Raw genomic sequence first — 23908 nt, forward strand, 5'->3', positions numbered from 1 at the left:
ATTAATTACATTTGATTATTTCTTTCAATCATAAAAGTGAAACCAGTGGGATTAATTAAGAATCCTTTGCAGAGTTAATTATTCTGTTTTCAGTGCTGAAAGCACATGGTTCACTAAAATATCAGTATGTGTACTTTTTTGATATCAGGAAAGTGCTAAAATGACAGAAATTGCAAAGTACCACAAAGTACTTTGAAAAGTCCATACAGTACCTTTGGAAGTAGTCTACACACTTCTCTGCAACACCATCCTGGAATGAGCCCATGCACTGCACGACTTCCTGTTTGACCTGAGGTGTGCAGTCTATATCATAGGAGGACAGGAAGTGCTCTGAAACTGAAGAGGAGGAACAAGAGGTTTGCTCATTCTTTTGCATTTCTGTCATTCTTGTAAGGCACATCGTGATTTTTATCTGTAGAGGTGCTATATTAAAAAATAGTTTTGTCTAATAAAAACTATGAATACTTATACATATTCTACCGTGAGCAAAATGACTCCTGTTCTTCAGTCAACAAAGCATGAAAAGGAAATCAAAAGCAAAAGCTAACAGCCTTTTTCTCTCTCACACATTCACATTCAGTTTTTTCAGACAGTCTTTTGACTTTCATAATCCTCAACTTTATTTCCACTGCTTCTGTGAACTTTAACGTTTAACGCTTCAAAGTGAGTAAACAACATCCTGAAAACTCTTTGCCACCTTCCCTGAGCCTTCTCTGGCTTTGAGAGGATTAGTTATTTAAAATTGCAGAATAACAGACAGTTGCTTAGAAGAGCCTGTAGTTGTAAATAGCTGGAAGTAATCTGAAAAATCTGAGTAGATGAAATGTAGGTATAATGCATTTAAACGTGTGTCACCAGAACCCACATTCAAAAACTATGGCAAGCCAAATGAGCATTTATTCTGATATCAGGATATCAGCCAGAATTGTCATGAACATGTAAGCCATTTCTGTCCACTAGTTAACTAGTTAGCCGTGTTTGTGTCCACTAGTTAAATAGTGACAGCCTAAATGTCAACTAGTTAACTAGTAAGGCCTAAATTCTCTCTAGTTAACTAGTTAAAATGTTTCATATCTTACTAGTTAACTAGTATTGCTCAGTGTGTTCACTAGTTAACTAGTGGACAGATCAATGTCCACTAGTTAACTAGTTAAAACACATTTAGTTTTTACTAGTCAACTAGTAAGGTACAAAAACTCGTACTAGCTGACTACTGAATGTAAAAATCCCACTTGTTAACTTTGCCCAATTTGGCCAGCCGCTTGAGCATTAATTCTGATATCTTGTCAACAGGTCAACTAGTTAACTAGTGAGGGTCAAACTGTACACGCTAGTTAACTAGTGAACACATTTTGACCTTCACTAGTTAACTAGTTGACACAAAATGGCTCATTAGTTAACTAGTAAAGGCCAAAATGCATACCAGTCAGCTAGTTGAAGGTATTTGTGTCTCACTAGTTAACTAGTCAGGGTCAAAATGAGCCCACCAGTTAACTAGTGGGAGACGGAAATGTTCACTAGTTAACTAGTGAACACATTTTGGCTTCACTAGTTAACTAGGTGACACAAAATGGCTCACTAGTTAACTAGTAAAGGCCAAAATGCATACCAGTCAGCTAGTTGAAGGTTTTTGTGTCTCACTAGTTAACTAGTGATGGCCAAAATGTGCACACCAGTTAACTAGTGACAGAAGAAATGCCCACTAGTTGACTAGTGAACACGTTTTGGCTTCCTAGTTAACTAGGTGACACAAAAATGGCTCACTAGTTAACTAGTAAGGGCTAAAATGCATACCAGTCAGCTAGTTGAAGGTTTTTGTGTCTCACTAGTTAACTAGTGACAGTTCAAAGTGTCCACATGTTCACTAGTGAAGGCAAAACTCCTAACTAGTTAAGTAGTTGGAGTAGGGCAGTGCCACTAGTTAACTAGTGAACCATTAATGACTCACTAGCTAGCTAGTTGATTGTAGCAGGCTCACTAGTTACCTAGTTGATGCATCCATTGTCCAAACTAGTTAACTAGTGAGGACATAAATGTATACTAGTAAACTAGTTCAAGCCTACATTCACACTAGCTAGCTAGTTGCACAGAATTCTAATTAGGAGGCAGATAATTTCTCAAATTGAGGCTTTCTATTGGCTCACTATGTTAAAATAAAATATGACAACCAATCACAGTGCGGAATTTTGCAAAATCCCACCCCAAACATTTGCATGCGGCACACAAGTTAACATGCTGGCCAGAGGAACCTCAGCTAGTAAACTAGTAGTGGCTTCAGTGTGACACTTACATGTAAACTTGTGAAGGCGGAACTGCTCACTAGTTAACTAGAGAGGGTACAAATGTCCACTAGTTAACTAGTGAGGTGCAAAATAAGTGTCACTAGTTCACTAGTGGGCCCCAAAACGCCCACAAGTTAACTAGTAAGGTGTGGATATGCTCACTAGTTAACTAGTGAGGTGCAGATTTGCTCACTAGTTAACTAGTGCACCCTTAAGCGCCCACTAGTTAACTAGTAAGGTGCAAAAAAGCATCACTAGTTAACTAGTAAGGTGCAGATATGCTCACTAGTTAACTAGTGGGCCCCAAAACGCCAACTAGTTAACTAGTAGGGTGCGGATTTGCTCACTAGTTAACTAGTGAGGCGCAGATATGCTCACTAGTTAACTAGTGACGTGCGGATTTGCTTACTAGTTAACTAGTGAGGCGCAGATATGCTCACTAGTTAACTAGTGAGGTGCGGATTTGCTCACTAGTTAACTAGTGAGGTGCGGATTTGCTCACTAGTTAACTAGTGAGGTGCAGATTTGCTCACTAGTTAACTAGTGAGGTGCGGATTTGCTCACTAGTTAACTAGTGAGGTGCGGATTTGCTCACTAGTTAACTAGTGAGGTGCAGATATGCTCACTAGTTAACTAGTGAGCATATCTGCACCTCACTAGTACCTCACTAGTTAACTAGTGAGCATATCTGCACCTCACTAGTTAACTAGTGAGGTGCGGATTTGCTCACTAGTTAACTAGTTGCATCTAAAAACACATACAAGCTGACCATTTTTGTCCACTAGTTAACTAGTGGAACAATTGAAATTTCACCAGTTTACATGTGTGGCAGTGCAGCAGCTCACTAGTTAACTAGTGCCTGAAACACAAATTATGCATATTCTAATGAGAAGGCGGGCAGAAGACTCCTGTTGGGTATAAGAATCCCACCCAGTCTAAAACGTATGTGCTGTGGCCTCACAATCTGATGGGTGTCCCTGAGCGCCAAGGCTTGCACTCATTAGTCATGGTTTGACACCTACTGGTTGGTCGTTGCGGCGGGTTCGAATCCCGCAGATGGCATTCCGCAATTGCTGTAACATTATTTATTTTCTCTTTGTGTTGTAATGTTCAAAGTTTTATTGTTTTACTGCTTTTATTCCCCCCTCCCAAATCAAGTAAAGCACCTCGTTTGGTGTCGTGTAAGGGAGATCAGTTGGCGAGTTCAAGTCCCATTGAGGAGAATTGGAATTTAGTGTGCCAGTAATTTTATTGTAGTTCATTTTTGTTTGGTATTGAAAGTTTGGTATTGAAAAAGGCTATATTAAAAATAATTATTGATATATATATATATATATATATATATATATATATATATATATATATATATATATATATATATATATATATATATATATATATATATATATATATATATATCTCCATCCATCCATCCATCCATCTTCCCAAGAAATAGATCAAATGACACTGAGGGAAAAAACTGTGGTTATTTTGGAGAGGGTGCTGGCTGCAAAACCACAAAGGCGGAGCTGCACCCCGCCCATTCACGCAAACTCAGCCTAGCCCACTGACTTCCGTTTTTGTTTTCAACTTTATCGCAAACTGACCTGACCCACATGAATTACGGCTGTTACTAGTTTACAGTCGTTAATGCTATGTTCTATACTCCAATTAAACAAGATAAATATAACTTGCTACATGACAAAGACTGAATATATCTCGAAATGAAAAGGTTTCTTTTAGCGAATATCTGCCTACAGCTGGTCTAATAAAAGTGGTGTACAACAGCACTTCAGTCTATTGAATGGCCTCTGGTAGTTTAGTGGTAAAATCGTCTGAGTTGGTTTTTGCTTTCCCCTCAGCTGATGCTGGTTCGATTCTCGGTGGGGTCATCAGCAGTCTATTTAGCCACATTCAATTTGTTTATATTTTAGTTGTAATGTTTCTTTTCAGCAAAATATTTATGTCGCTAAAAGTTCTTTGAATTTGGTCGTTCCTAAACAGCATTTTAGTTGAAACTCTGCTCACAAATGGACTCACACTGGCTAAATAAACGAATAAATAAATAAATAAACACATTATATGTTAAACGGTATACCAGTAAATTGTTGTAAACATAGTACTGGCAAGTGTAGCTAGAAATGAAGAAAAGAGGTTGTAAACTACCTAAAACTTACACTACTGGGAGGCGAAACAGCATGTCAACCTGACTCCATAACCACTACACCACCACATCTGTTATAAATCAAGTGGCGTTACATGTAATTGTGCTGCCCAGTGTGTCTCTGAGATGGGATGTATGGTTTATTGGCGGTGTCTCAGTAGAAGTCATTTCAGAAATAATTTGTCGGAAAATTCACAGAATATCCAGATTTGAGAACCAAGACCAGACCCGCTTCGGGGGAGGAGAGCAAATTGAAGCTGAGATGGGAGGAAAATGCATGAATTAGGCTAAAAATGGCTTTGGCGTGTTTCTTATGAGGAAATGACAATATAACATGATTAAAAGTTCCAAAAGTTAGATTTTTAATTATATGGAACCTTTACAAAAACTGTTCAATTAACTTCTCAACTCCGTCCTCAATCTCGCATTTTTTAGCTACAACACCCTCTTTGGTTCCAGAATGCTATCAAGTCTGACAACTGGAAGGAATTAGACTGACTCTAATGGAATGGGCGGGGCTGATTCTGGAATGGGCGGGGCTGACTCTGGTGCAGCTCCACCTTCTGGTGCAGCTCCGCCTTTGTGGTTCTGCAGCAAGCACCACTTGTTATTTTGAGCTAGTACCAGAAGACAGTGTAAACTTTTTTAGTTCTCTCCAGTCAAAACAAAACTTTAGACTTTTTTCTTTTTTAAATTTAACAGGGAACAGCAATCAATTGAACAGGGAACTGCAACCAGTAGTCACACAACAAAATAAAATCACACAAACAAAATAAAGTTACTCTCCTTTTTTCTTGGTGTCTGAAAAGGGCAGGGAAAACCATCAGACTCCAGTCACCCATCGAATGGACTCTTCACCCTCCTGCCCTCTGGGAAGCGCTACAGGAGCCTATGGACTAAGACTACCAGGTCCCGAAACAGTTTCTTCCCCACAGCTGTCAGACTCCTAAACTCTGCCTGTTGACATAACACCCCAAACCAGCAGCACCCTACATAAACTCTGTAGAAACAAGAAAGCCCTGGAAATCGATGCAGAGCGTCGCGGGATATGCCTGACTGGTCATATATATTACCTCTCATGACACTGACCTCTGACCCTATGAACTTGTGTATGTGATGAGTTTATTTACCTTTGATAGGGAGTTATGACCTCTGATTTTGTCAAAATCCTTCAACCCGTTGAGGAGATATTGCACACAAAAGCCAAATTTTCATATATACGGCCTCACACAACCTTGACCTTTGACCCTATGAGGTTTTGTACCTCATGAGTTTATTTACCTTAGATAGGGAGTTCTCACCTGCGATTTGGTCAAAGTATTTCAACCTGTTCAGAAGATATTGCACACAAAAACCAATTTTTCATATATACGGCCTCACACGACCTTTACCTTTGTCCCTATGAGGTTGTGACCTGATCAGTTTATCTACCTTTGATAGGGAGCTATCACCTCTGATTTGGTCAAAATCATTCAACCCGTTCAGGCAATTTTTGATATATATATGACCTCACACAACCTTGACCTTTGACCCTATGACATTGTGTTCCTAATCAGTTCATGTACCCTTCATAGTAATAAAATACACAGGCGAGGGTCCGACTCTCTGGAGGACGCCATGTTGGATTTTATGTTTATTTAGCTGTATTTATGGTTTTGCTGGTGGTTTTTGACTCCTTTGAAAACTGTGCAACAACACTCTTCTTCTTCCTTTTCTCGTGTGTTATTTGGCGGATGGCACTCAACATAAAAAGATGCATTTCTCAAACAATTAATGTATTGGAGCGTGAACCTGAGTCATTAATCTCATATCCTAATTTGAGAGTTACAGCTAGAGTCCAGAGAGTTTTGTTGGCTTTATGAGCATTAGTTAGTAAGGTCCTCACTTGAACAAAAAATACAGCTTGTTTGCAGTGACTTTGGTATTTACTACCCCCTATTGCCAGAAATCTACACACTTTCCCTTTAAGCGCGTTGTCTCTTTAAGACTGGTCCTGGGTGACATTGGAGTTTACAGCGAGGCCGTAGAAATTCTCTGTCTGGATATTTATTGTGGAGATTAATGGACTAAAATGGGTTGCTGCACCGTGACTGTCTTCTCCTTTTTTTGGAGAGTAAAAACTATATTTTGGTTTTTAAATGCTGCCGCTGCACCGTATTAAGAAATCATATTACTGGTTGGTTCGAAATGGGTTGAAATGTTCACATTTCTTCTTTGCTTTACATGCTGATCACTAAAGCGTGCTTTAATTAATATTGCGTTTTCGTAAAACGTAAGAGCAAACAAGGGGGATTTTAATTGACAAAAATAATAAAATCAGCACATTTCCAAGCCAACTGCGGTTAACATTGGCACGTCGGCTTGAAAAATATCTCCTTTTTGCCGTAAATAACACACATTTCATAGCTGTTGTGGGTTATGTATGTGTTCATCAGTGCTTGAGAACTGTAACTTTGGGGAGCGGGTCGTAATTGTGGGCTTTTAATGCGGTGCTGTCTGTGGCGAGGTGTTGGTAGGGTCTGATCGGAGCTGCAGCCAGAGCGTTTTGCCCGACCAGCGGCTGCTGGGAGCTGGTCCACGGTGAAGCAGCCCACGCAGCCGAACGAGGGCTTCCCGGCTAAGAGCTGACCGCAGCGGCCCCGACGACCGCGGGCCAGCGACCCGAGAAATAACATGGGGAGTCCTGCTGCTGCCTGCTGTTGTTTGTTTTCCGTAGTAAATACCTGAATATGCAGAGACTCAACAGGTCATTCAGTTGTGTGGTATCATTCAGATGATCAAATGAAATGTTGCAACATTAATATCAGTTTACCTGATCTTGATCAATAATCACATTGATGAATTGGTGCATGAATAACTACAGACCCTGCTTCCTGCAGCAGCTTTTTCTGCTCTAGATTTATGATCTGCTATTTGTATATTTCAACGAAAAAGACGGAAATGGCATTAATTATTTAGATTTATTTGTGGATTTTTTTGTCGATGTTAACCCTGTTGTGTCTCAGTTCATGAAGCTGTTTTCAATGTTTCCCGCGATGCGAGCAGCTGATTGTGCAGCAGATGGCCGCGGACATGATCAATTTCGAAGTGCTAGTTCTGGATCAAGAGAAAGCCTGCTGTGCTGTGCCGATGATTTTATTTTGCGAGGATGGATTGAGGAAGGGGGACACACATGCTTAAATATCGACTGTCGGCAATAATCAGATTCATACTCATAAAATACTTGTTTACATGTTTTGTGTGTGTGTGTGTGTGTGTGTGTGTGTGTGTGTGTGTGTGTGTGTGTGTGTGTGTGTGTGTGTGTGTGTGTGTGTGTGTGTGACTCTGCCCACTAATCCGTTACGTATTTTGTTTCTTGTTGACATAAATACAAAAATTATGCAAAAGAAAAGAAGTGAAATAATGTACAAAACTAAACTGTATGATCCAGTATCGAACCCACGATCTTCACCATTGCAGGCGAACGCGTTAGTCACTAGACCACCAACACTAGGCAGTACATCTCGCAAATTCATACCTTTAAAACACTATGAGTGCTGGCAGGCTTTACAGCAACGTATGTAAAATAGAGCCTTTTTTATTATTATAAACTTGTCGCTTCCGTACAAATGTGAAACAATATATCTGACGGAGATTTCTGCGGAGTTTCTGCACTTTCCTGTCAACAGAAACAGACATGCTGTCTGCCGCTGCCTTCCGCCTCCAGGCTTTTTCAGACTAATAACTGAAAACTAAAGACTGCACACGTTAACTGAACAAAGATTACAGCAATACACCACAACTTTCTCGCTACAAATATCGTCAAAACATATTTATGTGCTCAAACGATCTTAGTTTATCAAATTTTCTCTTAGAACAGCCTGAACAGAGTCCGCCATACTTTCTCTGTTTCTCAGTCCTAAATGGACCAATCACATTGCTGTTCTGCATTTCTTCATTTGCATGTAAAGGCCGGATTTGCTCACTAGCTAACTAGTGAGCAGTACAGCGGTCGAACTAGTTAACATGTTACACAGAATGCCAGCCAAGTGTGTATTTATTCAAATTCCACAAATTTACTAGTTTTAGGGGCATTTTTCTGCAGCTAGTTAACTAGTGACAGTGTTTTGTGTTCACTACTTAACATGTAAGGCTCAGTTTGCCCTCTATAAGCTAGTGAGAAAAAATTATAATGCAGATATGCTCACTAGTTAACTAGTGAGTGCTTCCTGTCCCATTACAAATGAACTAGAAAGGCCAAATATGTCAACTAGTTAACTAGTGAAGGTAAATTTGTCACTAGTTAACTAGTAAGAACACAGTTTTACATAACAAGTAAACTAGATTGCTCCAAAAACAGCAACTAGTGTGCGTCTTGTGCGCACTAGTTAACTAGTGAGCATATCTGCACCTCACTAGTTAACTAGTGAGCATATCTGCACCTCACTAGTTAACTAGTGAGCAAATCCGCACCTCACTAGTTAACTAGTGAGCAAATCCGCACCTCACTAGTTAACTAGTGAGCAAATCCGCACCTCACTAGTTAACTAGTGAGCAAATCCGCACTTCACTAGTTAACTAGTGAGCAAATCCGCACCTCACTAGTTAGCTAGTAAGCAAATCCGCACTTCACTAGTTAACTAGTGAGCATATCTGTGCCTCACTAGTTAACTAGTGAGCAAATCCGCACCCTACTAGTTAACTAGTTGGCGTTTTGGGGCCCACTAGTTAACTAGTGAGCATATCTGCACTTTACAAGTTAACTAGTGATGCTTTTTTGCACCTTACTAGTTAACTAGTGGGTGCTTTAGGGCACACTAGTTAACTAGTGAGCAAATCTGCACCTCACTAGTTAACTAGTGAGCAAATCCGCACATCACTAGTTAACTAGTGAGCATATCTGTGCCTCACTAGTTAACTAGTGAGCGAATCCGCACCCTACTAGTTAACTTGTTGACATTTTGGGGCCCACTAGTTAACTAGTGAGCATATCTGCACTTTACAAGTTAACTAGTGATGCTTTTTTGCACCTTACTAGTTAACTAGTGGGCGCTTTAGGGCGCACTAGTTAACTAGTGAGCAAATCTGCACCTCACTAGTTAACTAGTGAGCATATCCGCACCTTACTAGTTAACTTGTGGGCGATTTGGGGCCCACTAGTGAACTAGTGACACTTATTTTGCACCTCACTAGTTAACTAGTGGACATTTGTACCCTCTCTAGTTAACTAGTGAGCAGTTCTGCCTTCACAAGTTTACATGTAAGTGTCACACTGAAGCCACTACTAGTTCACTAGCTGAGGTTCCTCTGGCCAGCATGTTAACTTGTGTGCCGCATGCAAATGTTTGGGGTGGGATTTTACGAAATTCCGCACTGTGATTGGTTGTCATATTTTATTTTGACACAGGGAGCCAATAGAGAGTCTTAATTTGAGAAATTCTCCGCCTCCTGATTAGAATTCTGCGCAACTAGCTAGCTAGTGTGAATGTAGACTTGAACTAGTTTACTAGTATACATTTATGTCCTCACTAGTTAACTAGTTTGGACAATGGATGCATCAACTAGGTAACTAGTGAACCTGCTGCCATCAACTAGCTAGCTAGTGAGCCATTAATGGTTCACTAGTTACCTAGTGGCACTGACCTACTCCAACTAGTTAACTAGTTAGGAGTTAAGCCTTCACTAGTTAACTAGTGTGCACATTTTGGCCATCAATAGTTAACTAGTGAGACACAAAAAACCTACAACTAGCTGACTGGTATGCACTTTGGCCTTTACTAGTTAACTAGTGAGCCATTTATGTTACAACTAGTTAACTAGTGAAGCCAAAATGTGTTCACTAGTTAACTAGTGCACATTTATGTCTACCACAAGTTAACTAGTGTGCACATTTTGGCCATCACTAGTTAACTAGTGAGACACAAAAACCTTCAACTAGCTGACTGGTATGCATTTTGGTCTTTACTAGTTAACTAGTGAGCCATTTATGTGTCAACTAGTTAACTAGTGCAGCCAAAATATGTTCACTAGTTAACTAGTGCGCATTTATGTCTACCACAAGTTAACTAGTGTGCACATTTTGACCCTCACTAGTTAACTAGTGAGACAAATACCTTCAAGTAGCTGACTGCTATGCATTTCTGCTTTTACTAGTTAACTAGTGAGCAGTTTTTTTGTCAACTAGTTAACTACAGAAGCCTAAATGTGTTCACTAGTTAACTAGTGCGCATTTCTGCTGTCACTAGTTAACTAGTGGGCACATTTTCACCCTCAATATTTAACTAGTTGACACAAACATGTCTAACTAGTTAACTAGTGGACAGAAATGGCTTACATGTTCATGACAATTCTGGCTGATATCCTGATATCAGAATAAATGCTCATTTGGCTTGCCATAAAAAACAAACCTGCAACAAGTGCGTCTTTGGGCCAGCGACTGAACCAGTCCATGGTGCAGCCTGATATCAGCGCTGGGAACTTCAGCGCTCTGTTGCGGAACTTTTCCCCCACCGGAGAAAAGCACAAAACCACATGGAGATGATGTCGGACCCGTGACATGAAGTACTCGTACAGGTTTTCATTAGATGGTGGTCGCCGTGGAAACTCTCGTCTCATTGCAGGTATTAGATCACTGAGGATCTCGTCGATCTCATCACGAGCAAACAAGTTGGACACCTGATAACAGCAACACACTCATTATTAGAGAAATGATATGATTAAAATTCTGACGCTCAAAAAACAACACACACAGCGTTTTTTTTTCTTTTTCATCTTACTGTCGCTCACTCAAAGTCACACACACACACACACACACACACACACACACACACACACACACACACACACACACACACACACACACACACACACACACACACACACACACACACACACACACACACACAAATAAGCAAATCTATATCTCATTGCATCTAAACACCATCACTACTCTTTCCTGGTCCCCACACCAATTCATCTTGCGTGGTAAAGCACACGCTGCTTAAATTGTCATTCAGAAAGGGCAGCAAAGAAGTATTAATAGAAGCAGGACAAATGGAGAGATACAAATGCCAACATGTAGAGAGATGCAGATAAACAACAAATATCAGGAAACAGCTGGACTGAGAGGAATTAGAAAGTAGATAAATGGGAAGCAAACAGGTGATAAAATTACATTTTTGCCTATTTACCTCTCCTGATGATAGAACGTTATTCATATACTCCAGGAAGGACTCGTCTTTGATTTCGTTGTCAGTGAAGATGAAGCAGACACCTTTTCCCTGTTGGCCAGCTATTCTGTATAAATTCTTCAGGTCATCCATCAGGTTAGCTGTGTTGTATGAGCTTTTAAAGCAAAAAGAAATTATTCATTTTCACTGAATAATACTAACATTCTCAGTGCAAAGGGCAGCATATTTCATTCAGAGGCAGTTTGATGTGCGTTAGATATGCACAAAAGGACTCTGGATTGTTTTGATGAATTTACCAACATCAAGTAGGCAAATGTTCAGCTTATGGGAGATTTTATTGGTTTAAAGAGTCAAAAAGGTGTGTGAGTTCTGATTTGGTTCTGAATGTGATAAAGAAACATGAGCCTTTACCACTATACATGCCAGCTTAGATTATTAAGTAAAAATTGTGAAAAACAGCTAGCAACTCATATACCATGAGCGAACAACTCATGCAGGAAGAAGAAATAAAGACTTATCTTTACTTTTGTTGGTATCAAGAATAAAAAAACAACCTAGTCTGATTTATTAAAACAATATAAAACTATGAAGCACAAACTGGACACAAAATATGACATCAGAGATGTTCTTAAAGAGCAAGTCACCCCCTGCCTGAATCCTATTCCATCCACACTTCCTATTTGAAAAATGTACCAAAAAGAGATTTTGCCCAGCAGACCTAGAGACTTGTACTGCAGCAGTGATTGATAGTGCCCTACCACTACCCACACCGAAAAAATGAGCCGCTAACAAACACACACACGTGGCTCGGACTGAGAAATAGCAGCAATTTTCCTAGACTGGAGGATTTCTCTCCACCTCCCTCACCAGAGGAAAAGGATGATTTTAAATGGAGGAAGCGAGCGACCCTAAGTCGTATTGTTTCATGTTGGGTCATGAGTTGCTGAGGCACCAAATGAAGGAGTGGCCAAGACTCGGCTGCAGTGCAGCCATGTCACACGGTGCTTGCTAACGTCACATATCCCTGCTTAGCCAGCAATGGCTGATTCAAATTCAAATGTAGTGTAAACTCTATCCTGAAGAGGGCACCACACTGATGGTTTTAGGCAGAATATTAACATTTTAAACAACATCCACTAAAAACCAAAACAGTAATACATGCCATGAACAGAACGTGGAGGACCCGTGATGACACCAAACACAGCCAGATGTTTTTAACAGTCTTTATTAGCCAGAAGCTAATAGGAGGCGTTACCGGAGAAAACTCAGGTAAGGGCAGAGTCGAAGGCAGGCGTGGGTTGAAACCAGATCGGAACTAAGCAGGTACAGGGAGCAGACAGGAGACGTGGTCGTAGACAGGCTAGGGTCGTGGTGGCAGGCAGAGTTCTTGGTGATGGTCAGGCGTGGAAACGAGGTCAAGGGACTGTGATCAGGCGGGAAGGAAGGCTGGAAGATTTACTGGCAAAAGTGTTCAATACTATCGATCGGCTCCAAAGAGGTTCTGGCAAACTGTCCGGCGCCTCAGGAGAGGAAGGCAGCAACTCGCTCACACTGTTTACAGTGGGGATGGGGAGCTGCTGACGTCAACTGAGGCTATAGTCGGACGGTGGAAGGAATACTTTGAGGAGCTCCTCAATCCCACCAATGCGCATTCCGAGGAGGAACCAGAGCTGGGAGGCCTGGGGATGGACTGTCCGATCTCGGGGGCAGAAGTTGCTGAGGTAGTCAAACAACTACACAGCGGCGGAGCCCCGGGGGCGGATGAGGTTCGTCCTGGGTATCTCAAGGCTATGGATGTTGTAGGGCTGTCATGGTTGACACGTCTCTACAACATTGCGTGGTCATCGGGGGCAGTTCCTAGGGAGTGGCAGACCGGGGTGGTGGTCCCCATCTTTAAGAAGGGTGACCTGAGGGTGTGTTCCAACTATAGGGGGATCACACTCCTCAGCCTCCCTGGAAAGGTCTACTCCAAGGTACTGGAGAGGAGGGTCCAATCGATAGTTGAATCTCAGATAGAGGAGGAGCAATGTGGTTTTCGTCCTGGCCGTGGAACTGTGGACCAGCTCTATACCCTTGCAAGGGTGATGGAGGGGGCATGGGAGTTTGCCCAACCAATCCACATGTGCTTTGTGGATTTGGAGAAGGCTTATGACCGTGTCCCCAGGGGCACCCTGTGGGGGACGCTCCAGGAGTATGGGGTGGGTGGCTTTCTGTTAAGGGCCATTCAGTCCCTTTACCAGAGGAGCGTGAGTTTGGTCCGCATAGCCGGTAGTAAGTCGGACCTGTTCCCAGTGAGGGTTGGACTCCGCCAGGGCTGCCCTTTGTCACCGGTTCTGTTCATCACATTTATGGACAGAATTTCTAGACGCAGCCGTGGTGTGGAGTGTGTCGAGTTTGGTGGCAGGAGAATCTCGTCTCTGCTTTTTGCGGATGATGTGGTCCTCCTAGCTTCATCCAGCTCTGACCTTCAGCTCTTGCTGGGTAGGTTCGCGGCCGAATGTGAAGCGGCTGGGATGAGGATCAGCACCTCCAAATCTGAGACCATGGTTCTCGACCGGAAAAGGGTGGCTTGCCAACTCCGGGTCGGGGGAGAGGTCCTACCTCAAGTGGAGGAGTTTAAGTATCTCGGGGTCTTGTTCACGAGTGAGGGTAGGAGGGATCGGGAGATCGACAGGCGGATTGGTTCGGCGTCTGCAGTGATGCGGACGCTGAGCCGATCTGTCGTGGGGAAGAGGGAGCTGAGCCAGAAAGCCAGGCTCTCGATTTACCGGTCGATCTACGTCCCAATCCTCACCTATGGTCATGAGCTTTGGGTAATGACCGAAAGAACGAGATCGCGGATACAAGCGGCCGAAATGAGTTTCCTCCGTAGGGTGGCCGGGCTCAGCCTTAGAGATAGGGTGAGGAGCTCGGACATTCGGGAGGGACTCGGAGTAGAACCGCTGCTCCTCCGGATCGAAAGGAGCCAGTTGAGGTGGTTTGGGCATCTGGTCAGGATGCCTCCTGGACGCCTCCCTGGGGAGGTGTTTCGGGCATGTCCTGCCGGCAGAAGGCCCCCGGGTCGACCCAGGACACGTTGGAGAAGTTACATCTCCAATCTGGTCCGGGAACGCCTTGGGGTCCTGCCGGAGGAGCTGGTGGACAAGGCCGGGGAGAGGACGGCCTGGAGCTCCCTAGTTGGGATGCTGCCCCCGCGACCCGGACCCGGATAAGCGGAGGAAGACGAGACGAGACGAGAAGTGTTCAATAAACTGGCACTGAATGGTTGGATGGCTGGTTCTTAAGTAGCAGGGGAAGCAGGTGTGTGTGATGAGCTGACGAGTCAGGAGCAGGTGACGTGGATGAAGCTGATGAGATGCAGGCTGGGATTGCTGTGGAAACAGGGTTTGGCTGGGGCTAGATGAGGGGACCAGGTGTGAAGCATGAAGGCTGATGAGGTGAATGATGGTGCATGGAGGTCAAGGCATGGCAGGATCATGACAAATACATGTCTGCAGCAATATTAGTCATGCAAAAAAGTTGATTTGGGGGTGACTTGCTCTTTAACAGCAAAATGTGGATATTTGGTTGGTTTAATCCTGGTAATGAGCTTATATTAAAGCAATGATTATATGAAATAGAATAACTCACTTAAAAAATAACTATCATGCTCATAATTATATGCTCACCCTGATAGTGCTGTTATGAATGTTTTTCCAACAATTAAAAAAAAAGATTAAGACGTCTTTCACCAGCAGGTTTAGTATTCTTGTTTTAAGTTCTCTAACTTTGACAGGATTCTTGACAAGTGAGGTTGCTTGGTCGGAGTTCTGAACTGGTGCTCTGCTGAGCCAGAACTCAACAGAAGTCTTACATGGTGAGTAATCAGAACTCATTTCATTAAACGGACCTGAATCACGTTCCACTCAGAAAGAAGTATCCAAACGAAAAGCCAAAATAGCCTAAAAATTTCAAACTAAGATGGATATAAAACTTTTAATGGCAAAGAAAGTCAGGTAGGTATTACCAAATAGCAAGGAAAGGGAGACATTATGGTGCAGATGTGTATCTCAAGGTCAGCTTTTGTGTATTTTTGCCTGCTAGAGAAATAGATGTAAGTTAAAGTGCCTGTTTTCTCTAGAGGTGCATGCTAAGCCAGGATAAAAAAACACAAGCTTCATTCATTTTAACATTCCACCCAAACCTGTTAGAGACTTAGTGGACGGGGTGTATGATAGCCACAAATCCATGTACATTTAATAATCTAGGAGTAAGGGGAATGCCAGAGCCACACACACAACAGTGAGGTAGAGCACAGTTAATGAAAAGGATGGCTACTCTTATTCTGATAAATCAACTGAAAAATAAGCCTCTCTGGAAACCCTCTGTTGGAGAAGGGTCAGAGCTGCAGGAGATGCTGCCATAAATATCAGTCTGATTCCATTTCCTTTCACATTAATCTGCTTCTAGCTGAACATTTATCCCGAATGCTCCCACTGAGGCATGGGCAATGGATGTTTGGCGATCTGGGAAATAAATATTTAAGTGCTTATGTGAGCATTACCGTGTGAGTGTAATTTGGAAAATCTTGTATCCAGCTATGAACGAAGCCAGTCTGGTTAGGCTCTGTTTGCCAGAACCTCCAACACCGACTAACAAGACGTTACCTCCAGGGGTCCGGATTATTCTAGACACCTGAACACATGGAACAGACATTCAATAGAAGTCTCCTTGATAAAGTAAACAGAAAAAAGAACATTTGAGTAACAATTTCTGATGAAAATGTAATGGCACTGAGGTAAACAAAGTACTAGATTGTAGGATGTTTCTCCTTTAACAAAAACCTTAAAGTACCTTGACAAGATGAACCATTGCATCTTGAAAGAACACCATATCCATGCCAGTGCCCCTGATGCTCTCGTTGAAGTGGGACAGGAACATGTTCAGTCGATCCTTGAGACTCTCAAAAGACTCAATGGGCTCGTAAACTTTGGGCAAATCAAAGTCTGAATCTTCTGGCTCTTCTCCTATGAAGAATGTTACTTTACTTTAAAAGAATCAAAACACTGGAGAAATCTTCCAGTTGCATGCTTTATTTAGCTACTACCTGTAGCTTCTGGGGCATCTCGTAAGAAGTCTACGAAATATCTTTCTACTCCAACATCAACCATCTTCAAGTGCTCCTCCCCGAGCTCCTCTTCCACCAGCTTTGCAAGCGCTCGGTCAAACCATTCCACATCGTCAGGCATCGTAAATCTATCGGCTATCACACGTTTACACTCATGCTTCCACAGTGCCAGCACAATCTGGGAAATCACATTTCTTTGTTAATGTTTTCATTCACCATGGATGGAAAAGTGAGGGTCAGAGTTAAAGAGCAAATACAGTATAACTGCTCTTTTTCTCTATGGAAACTGCTTTCATTTGATGATGAGTGTACTCTGACGATTTCTGGTTTGCTGGTTTCGGTGAATGAGTGTTACCAGTTTTATCTGATGCTGTTTGAAGTGTTTGTTACCAGCCACAGCCGGGGTGTAGGACATGTTTTTTTTTTCTGAGATTTCAAACAGATTGCAATATAGGAGGTATTTATTTATTCAGAAGGGCCACATACCAATGTAGAGTAGGTCACCTAAGCAAGAAATGAGCCTGCATTGCCAGAAATGTATTATTTTCATTCATTTCTCTCTCTAAGACTGACAATATTTCACATTATATTGCAAGGGGTTAAACGTGATTTAGACATGATACAAAAAAATCACCTGGACTGAGTTAACCACGTCAGCAGTGGTAATGAGCATCCCTTGCCATATTCTGGACAAATCTCTCAGGTTGAAGATGTAGTGAAACTTTGCAGGAGTTGGAAGCATCTTGAGTTTAGTCAGTTGCCAGAGACGACGGGTTAGAGGCACAAGACGAGTTACGATGCTCTGTACTTCCTCATTGAAACCACGATGTGCACAAAAATGGCCTTCACCAATCACACCTGAGTCAAAAGGCTTGAATTAACATCAGGATGCAAAGGGCATTAAAAAGGCAACATTGTTTTATCAAAAATGCATTAAAAAGTCCAATAAATATGAAAAATCCATTGATTTGCTGAAACTAGAGTAACCATTCACCCACCAAATATTTTATCTATGGAGACATTGGATGGCAGAGTACAGTTAAAAATGGAGAACTGCCTTTTCAGCCTTTGTGGGATGTCATTACGGCCTCCTCCTGGATGAATCATGGCAGCCAGGAACTGAATGTCAACAATATTGGTGAACTCTCCAGGTTTCTCCAGGTTGAAGAAGCCATTCTGCTCCATAAGCTGCCTGACTATCTCATTAGTCACCTTTGATATAAAGCAAAATAAATTCACTGAATGATTTGTTGCAAAGCACTTTAACAGAGACTCATATATGAAAAACACAAATATAAATGACCTCTAACCTGGTCCCCCCATTCATTGATGACAGGCATGTTGATGTCATCAATAAAAACTGACATTTTCTTCCCAGCAGGGGGGCCATAAGTGGTCCCCATTCTCTTATCCACATAGCTCTCAACTGTCCTCTGTAGGAAAACCAGGGTTAACAGAGAAGCAGAGCATTAGCAAAAACACAGTAAAAGTCTGGAAGTCCACCAAGATATAGTTTTTCCTGGTGATTTGATCACTGTGCATCCTACAGATGAAAACACATAAACAAACAAGTTGATACAAATGCTGCTAACAAGGCATTTAGCTGTTGTCTTTAAATAAACAAAGTGAACAGGAGCCAGACTACTCTGGGTTACCTGGAACATGAGTGGTGTGGTAGCAGAGGAGAAGTTGAGAGTCTTGGCCATTTGGGTTTCAGAGTCATACTTGGACATGCATCCCTTGATGATAACAGTTTTTGCTGTCCCTTGCTCACCAATCAGCAAAACAGCCTATAAACAAACATGCTTATTCCTAACCATTCAAAAGCATCTCTGAGGAAAACATTGCTGTGTAAGGATCGGGTAACTATTGACCTAATACGAAAATTAATATTCACTCTTCTATTGAAAGAAGAAAATAAACATAATTTAAAAGTAGATTGTGTATGAATGAATGATATCCTGTGGTCAAATGTGGTTACTGCAGCCCATTTTCCAAACAAACGGGTGACTTTCTCACCCCTGCTTGCGTGAGTTTCAAGGCTGTTTCAGCTATGAATCAGTACCAGAAAGTTCTAGGTGACAAGCAAGGACGAGTCATACACAGTGAGTTGATAATTAGATAACTGCATTTCACTGTAATATGGAGTTATTGGTAATTTAAAAAAATGGCTTGAGAAATTTTTCGAGCCGACTATTCATCTCAAATTCACAGTTAACATCCATAGATCATTGTTAGTTTATTTTTTAGCATCTAGCCTTCTTTACCCATTATTAGAGTAAAACAAAACGATGCCATGGCTTCTTAGGGGTGTGAGAAATAACTTCTAGGCTGCTCCATTTACTAGCCTAGAATTTTGCCGGCCCATGTCGAATTAGAAATGTTGGTGCAGACTCGACTCATAGATTGTAAACAAAGATTATGTCCCTGACACTCACAGAAAATAGATGGACTTTAAGCTTGGACTATTTATAGAGGCAATAGAGACCCATATGGCAGCAACAAATAATGCAAAAGGGTGAGTTTTGCATTGTTGACCCAATGAAAACTGAGTTGTGTCAGTTTGAATAAACATTCGTATAAAGAAACATCTATAAATAAAAGGTACTTTTCATGCCTTTTTGCTGGTGTTAAAATCTGAATAAGGGCCATATTTTAAACATCAACTTAGGAGGAGAACATTGTAATGGTTGCCTGTATTTTGTAGATTTTATTAAAATAAAAAAGGACCTGAATGTATTTCAGTTTAAATTTGAAAAGATGACATATATGCTTGTTACGAATCCTGGGCTCCCGCACCTTGAATGACACAGTTCTGCTCCCTCCATGCCGTTCAGGACCTTGGACAGGTCCTCTGTCAGGCTGGCCTCCACCTCTGCCCGCCTTCAGTGTCCCAGCTGCAAGCCATCAGCTAATAAGGACTGATGGCTTAAAGGACTGCAGCTTTCTGGGAGAGAACCACAGCCTAAACACATGTTCTCTCCTCGGTCCTGGGATGATTTGGTGGTAAACGGTTTAGCGTGTTGATAAATTTGGATAAGAACTTTGGTAAATTCAGTGTTTGGGATAGATAGTTCTTTTGTTAAATCCTTTGGGAATTAATAGCTGTTTTTCATTTAGTGATCCTTTTCATCTGCTCTAGAGTTTGAATTTCAGTTTCCTTTTTCAGCCTTAGAGCTTGCTTTAGTTTTGTTAGACGGAATAAAATTTTGGATAATTATAGCCGTCGAGATTTGTTTTAGTTATTTAGCTCCGGCATTTTCGTTTAATAAAGATATTCTCGTGTTTTCTTCCCTGAGGCCTTTTGCCTCAGGTGTTTTGAGTTTTCTCCATCACCTTCATTTAGTTTAGAGTGCATTTTTGTTTAGTCATTTTATTCTGGTCAAGGACTGAGTATTTGTGTTAACCCCTTTGTTAATAAAATACATTTTATTTACACTCCCCCTTTCTCCACATCAGTTCTTATGTTAACCCTCTACCACAACGCTTAACATCATCAGGCTTTGTAACAATGCTAAATAGGTATATCTACTGAGGGAAAATGACTTTTCTGTTTAACAAAATAAACATACAGAAAAAAGAGGCACGTCATTTTTTCTATTTCAAACACACAAATCCACTTTAGGAGTTTTACCTTGCCCTGTTTGGCGATGGTCTGAATTAGGAAGTCTGTTCTAACATTGTCCACATTGGGGACAAGGATGGAGCTGTACTCTGGGGTCACATCAGGTGGATAAAAGTATTCCTCGACTTTGGTGTTCCAGTGGACCCAATGACCTGGAGGGAAATACGTTTACGTGAATCAGAAATATGAAGCAATCTGTCGAGACAGAACATACAGCACAACAGTGATACTTAAAAGGGGCAGTGAATGTTCTTGGAAAAATCCAAGCAAGCTACAAAAACAAAACAAAAAAACAAGAATGCATAATCTGATAGTTGCAGAAAATGGTATAACGCCAGACACAACATATACATACACAATCAGAAAAACATAACCAAATCCTACATTTTTGACCTGTTGTTGGCATAATTTCATCCATAAAACCTAACATAGCATACCTACATAAACATATAGCAATATATAGCAATATATTACGCTAGCTAATATAGTTGATGTAGATGTTGTTATGGAGTAATTTGAGATAGTTTTAGTTTTCTTGGTTTATTTTTGACTGGATGAGGTTTTTCCAGAATTGTGTCAGAAGTCATTAAAATGATTAATTTTTGACAAAACATTTAATTTTGGGGGTTTCCAATGTTATCTGAAGATCTTTTCCAGCAACATGGTAAAAATGCTTCAGAAAACCATCATCCACCCCACCAGATCTGTAACTTCATCCAGAATTTAATCATTTGATTAACGTATACTTGGTTTCTTGTAAGATGCAACATAAAATATATTCCTTCAGTTTCTAAAAGAAAAATCTGTATGTTTCTAGCAACCAATGTTCATGTGGCATCATCTCAAATAAAATGATGATTACCATCTGCTGTGATGTGGTAGTCAAACATTGTGTCTGCGCTGTCAGGAGGAATATCTGGCAAATTTAGACAAATGCTGTCATTTCCTCTGAGCCAGTGCTCCATCTTCCTCCGGTCTTCCAGCTCAAGTAAAGCCCCGGTGCTCCACATGAGGGAAAAGACATACAGTCGTTCCAGGTGCTCTCTGGGTAGCTCACCACACTGCTCCTGCAGGGTGAACATCATGATACTCATTCAGCAAACTCAGAGACAAGGGAGGGGAAGATTATAAATTAGAGAAACAGATTAACATATTAGAGTTATTTCGCATGGATCTCTCAGGAGAAGATGGCATATTTGTTCCTAGGATGATCCTTACATCAGCACGAGGATTTGAACGGGAAACTTAACTGAACAACCTATTTAGGTTTCATCAGATGTTTTCTGAGCTCAGAACCAAACCCAGGCTGAGTCATGTTATTTATTTTTAATTGAATATATAGTTTGTAGAAAATCCTACAATTCCACTAAGGATGGTAACAGTATGAGAAATTCACATTTATGTCAAAACAAAACTCGTCTTTTCCTCCAATGTCTCCTTAGGATGGGGAAATCTGGTTTACATTATGGCATCCTTCTTTTCAGTAGCCTTGCCATCCTCACTTTGAGTGTTTAATGAAATTAAATGTTGTGGTTTCCTCCGCATGCTGTTGGACATGGCAGCAAAGCTGTTTCATCAGATCAGAAGATTCAGTGATGAGGAAGATGAAGGCTCTTGGGTATTTTTGCTGCTGTAGAGCTGTTCAGAAACTTCTTCAGATCTGTGATTTAACATTTAATCCTCTCAGTTTTAAAAACAATTCTCTTTACATCATGGCTTTTTATTTAAAATACAACACAATCTCATGTCCTCATAGTGCTTCAACTGTTGCATCAGGGCTCATCATCTTTCTACCATTTTGGACATTTTATCAAACTTTGTGCCACAACTGAAAACGTCATGACGTGGTGTTTAATTGCAGTGTGTTTCAAACGAAATGCTTCACATAAGCTGTTACCTTTTGTGGAATGAGTCCCTGGAGCATGTTTATGCACTGCATGATGACGAAGGCCTCCAGCATGTCCATCTTGAACTCTAACGACTGCACACAGAAGCGATACAGCTCAGGGAAGGAGGATGAGAAAAGCTGCCTCAGTACCTCTGCCTCCTGAGGGGAGCGTTTTTTCAACCAGCCCTAAGAGAGAAGTAAACATAGCTGGGTGAATCCTGAGCACCATGTCGTACCACAAACCAGATTTGTGGGTTTATTAAGGGTATAAGTTCAATAACTCCAGTATTTCACCTCCAGTATTGGGCTCCAGCTGAGAACAGAGGAGCTCATGAACACCATACCATTGCGCGACACAGTGGCTGGAGAGGCATTGTCGATGTTGTGTGGCTCAAAAACCACCTTACAGTTGGGAGCCATCGGTATGCGATCTCCATTTGCAAGTGTTAGAGTTCGGTTGTCGTCCAAAACTGAATTTAGGTTTTCAATCCAAATGGCATCGACGGGTCCATCCAGAACTATCCAGACATGCTCTCCTGAAACAAAATATGACAATGACACAAACCAAACAAGTACAGATGTACCTGTGTTAGGATGGGGTAGATTAATATTGCACACAAAAAAATTTGATGATGAGCAAATGATTAAAAACATAGAAAGATCAAATTAAAATGCTTTAAACCATCAAACAGTTCCCGAGTGCAGCCACAGCTGCAGCTCACCGCTCCCCACGGGGATGGATCAGATGCGGGGAGGAATTTCACCAGTGTGTGATGACTAATGGAAATTTAACTTAAGGTTCTGTTTGGTGAAAGGATGTCCAGTTTCTTCCCTTTGATGTTTAAAATTACTTGAAGGGATTTTCTTAAAGTCCCAATAATTCCTTTGAATTAAGAAAATATAAACAAATGTATCCCAGATCATCTGAAGTTTAGAAACATTGAAGAAGAATCCTTGTCATGTGTTAAGACTTTTGGATGCTGTTAAGTACTTTGTTTAAATTAAATCCGTTGTGTTCAACGAATGAATCACATCCACGCCTGGCACTAAATTGTATTTTTAGCATTATTTGAAAATAAGTCTGTGTTTGAGTGAGACGCTTTTCTGACCTTTCTTTGCTCTCAGTGTTTTTCTCCAGAGAGTAGAGAAGATGCCATCAGTCCAGTCGTTTGTGGCCACGTCGAGTCGACCAAACATCTGTGGTGCTGTGATGGCTTTGGGGTTCATTCGCATCTCTCTGTGGGGTTGGCCACATTCTAGGAGAAGACATTTTCTAGATCTATGAGCTTCTTTATGAATAAAGCATCTGATACCTTATCTTTAATATGTGTCTGAAAATTCTGGGCCTGTTTTAATATGCAGCACTTTCTTTTTTATGCTCTCTGGTGCATATACTTCTGGTCAACATTTTAGATATAAATACCATGACAGCATTCTTCTACCATCTACCCGCTTTAGAGTTTCTTGGAAAAAACAGTTTTCAATAATATGCAAATATGTTCAGAAAACTGTAGCAACATCACATCTGTTTCATATTAGCCACGGTTTGTGTTTAAAGACCTAAACTAAAGAGCTAAAGGGGTCCAGGCATGGCCAAATTTTGGAAGTAAAAAATGTAATCACTTGGTTTAAAACTCTTTGTAACTTAGACACCAACAAATTAGTCAACTTAT

General features: G+C 41.2%; 1 protein-coding gene across 1 annotated transcript in view; it reads right to left on the minus strand.

The window, feature by feature from the left end:
- Positions 1-23908, minus strand: part of dnah5 (dynein, axonemal, heavy chain 5) — a 133733-nt gene that overhangs the window by 56676 nt on the left and 53149 nt on the right. The window contains 15 exon segments of the mRNA XM_070551922.1: positions 213-336; positions 10833-11100; positions 11616-11769; positions 16159-16289; positions 16449-16621; positions 16702-16900; positions 17357-17580; positions 17721-17934; positions 18033-18155; positions 18378-18512; positions 20357-20499; positions 21210-21414; positions 22245-22421; positions 22530-22771; positions 23345-23491. Coding sequence (XP_070408023.1) covers positions 213-336; positions 10833-11100; positions 11616-11769; positions 16159-16289; positions 16449-16621; positions 16702-16900; positions 17357-17580; positions 17721-17934; positions 18033-18155; positions 18378-18512; positions 20357-20499; positions 21210-21414; positions 22245-22421; positions 22530-22771; positions 23345-23491 — 2659 coding nt within the window.

The sequence above is a fragment of the Nothobranchius furzeri genome, chromosome 5 (assembly GCF_043380555.1).
Source record: "Nothobranchius furzeri strain GRZ-AD chromosome 5, NfurGRZ-RIMD1, whole genome shotgun sequence".
NCBI lineage: Eukaryota > Metazoa > Chordata > Actinopteri > Cyprinodontiformes > Nothobranchiidae > Nothobranchius > Nothobranchius furzeri.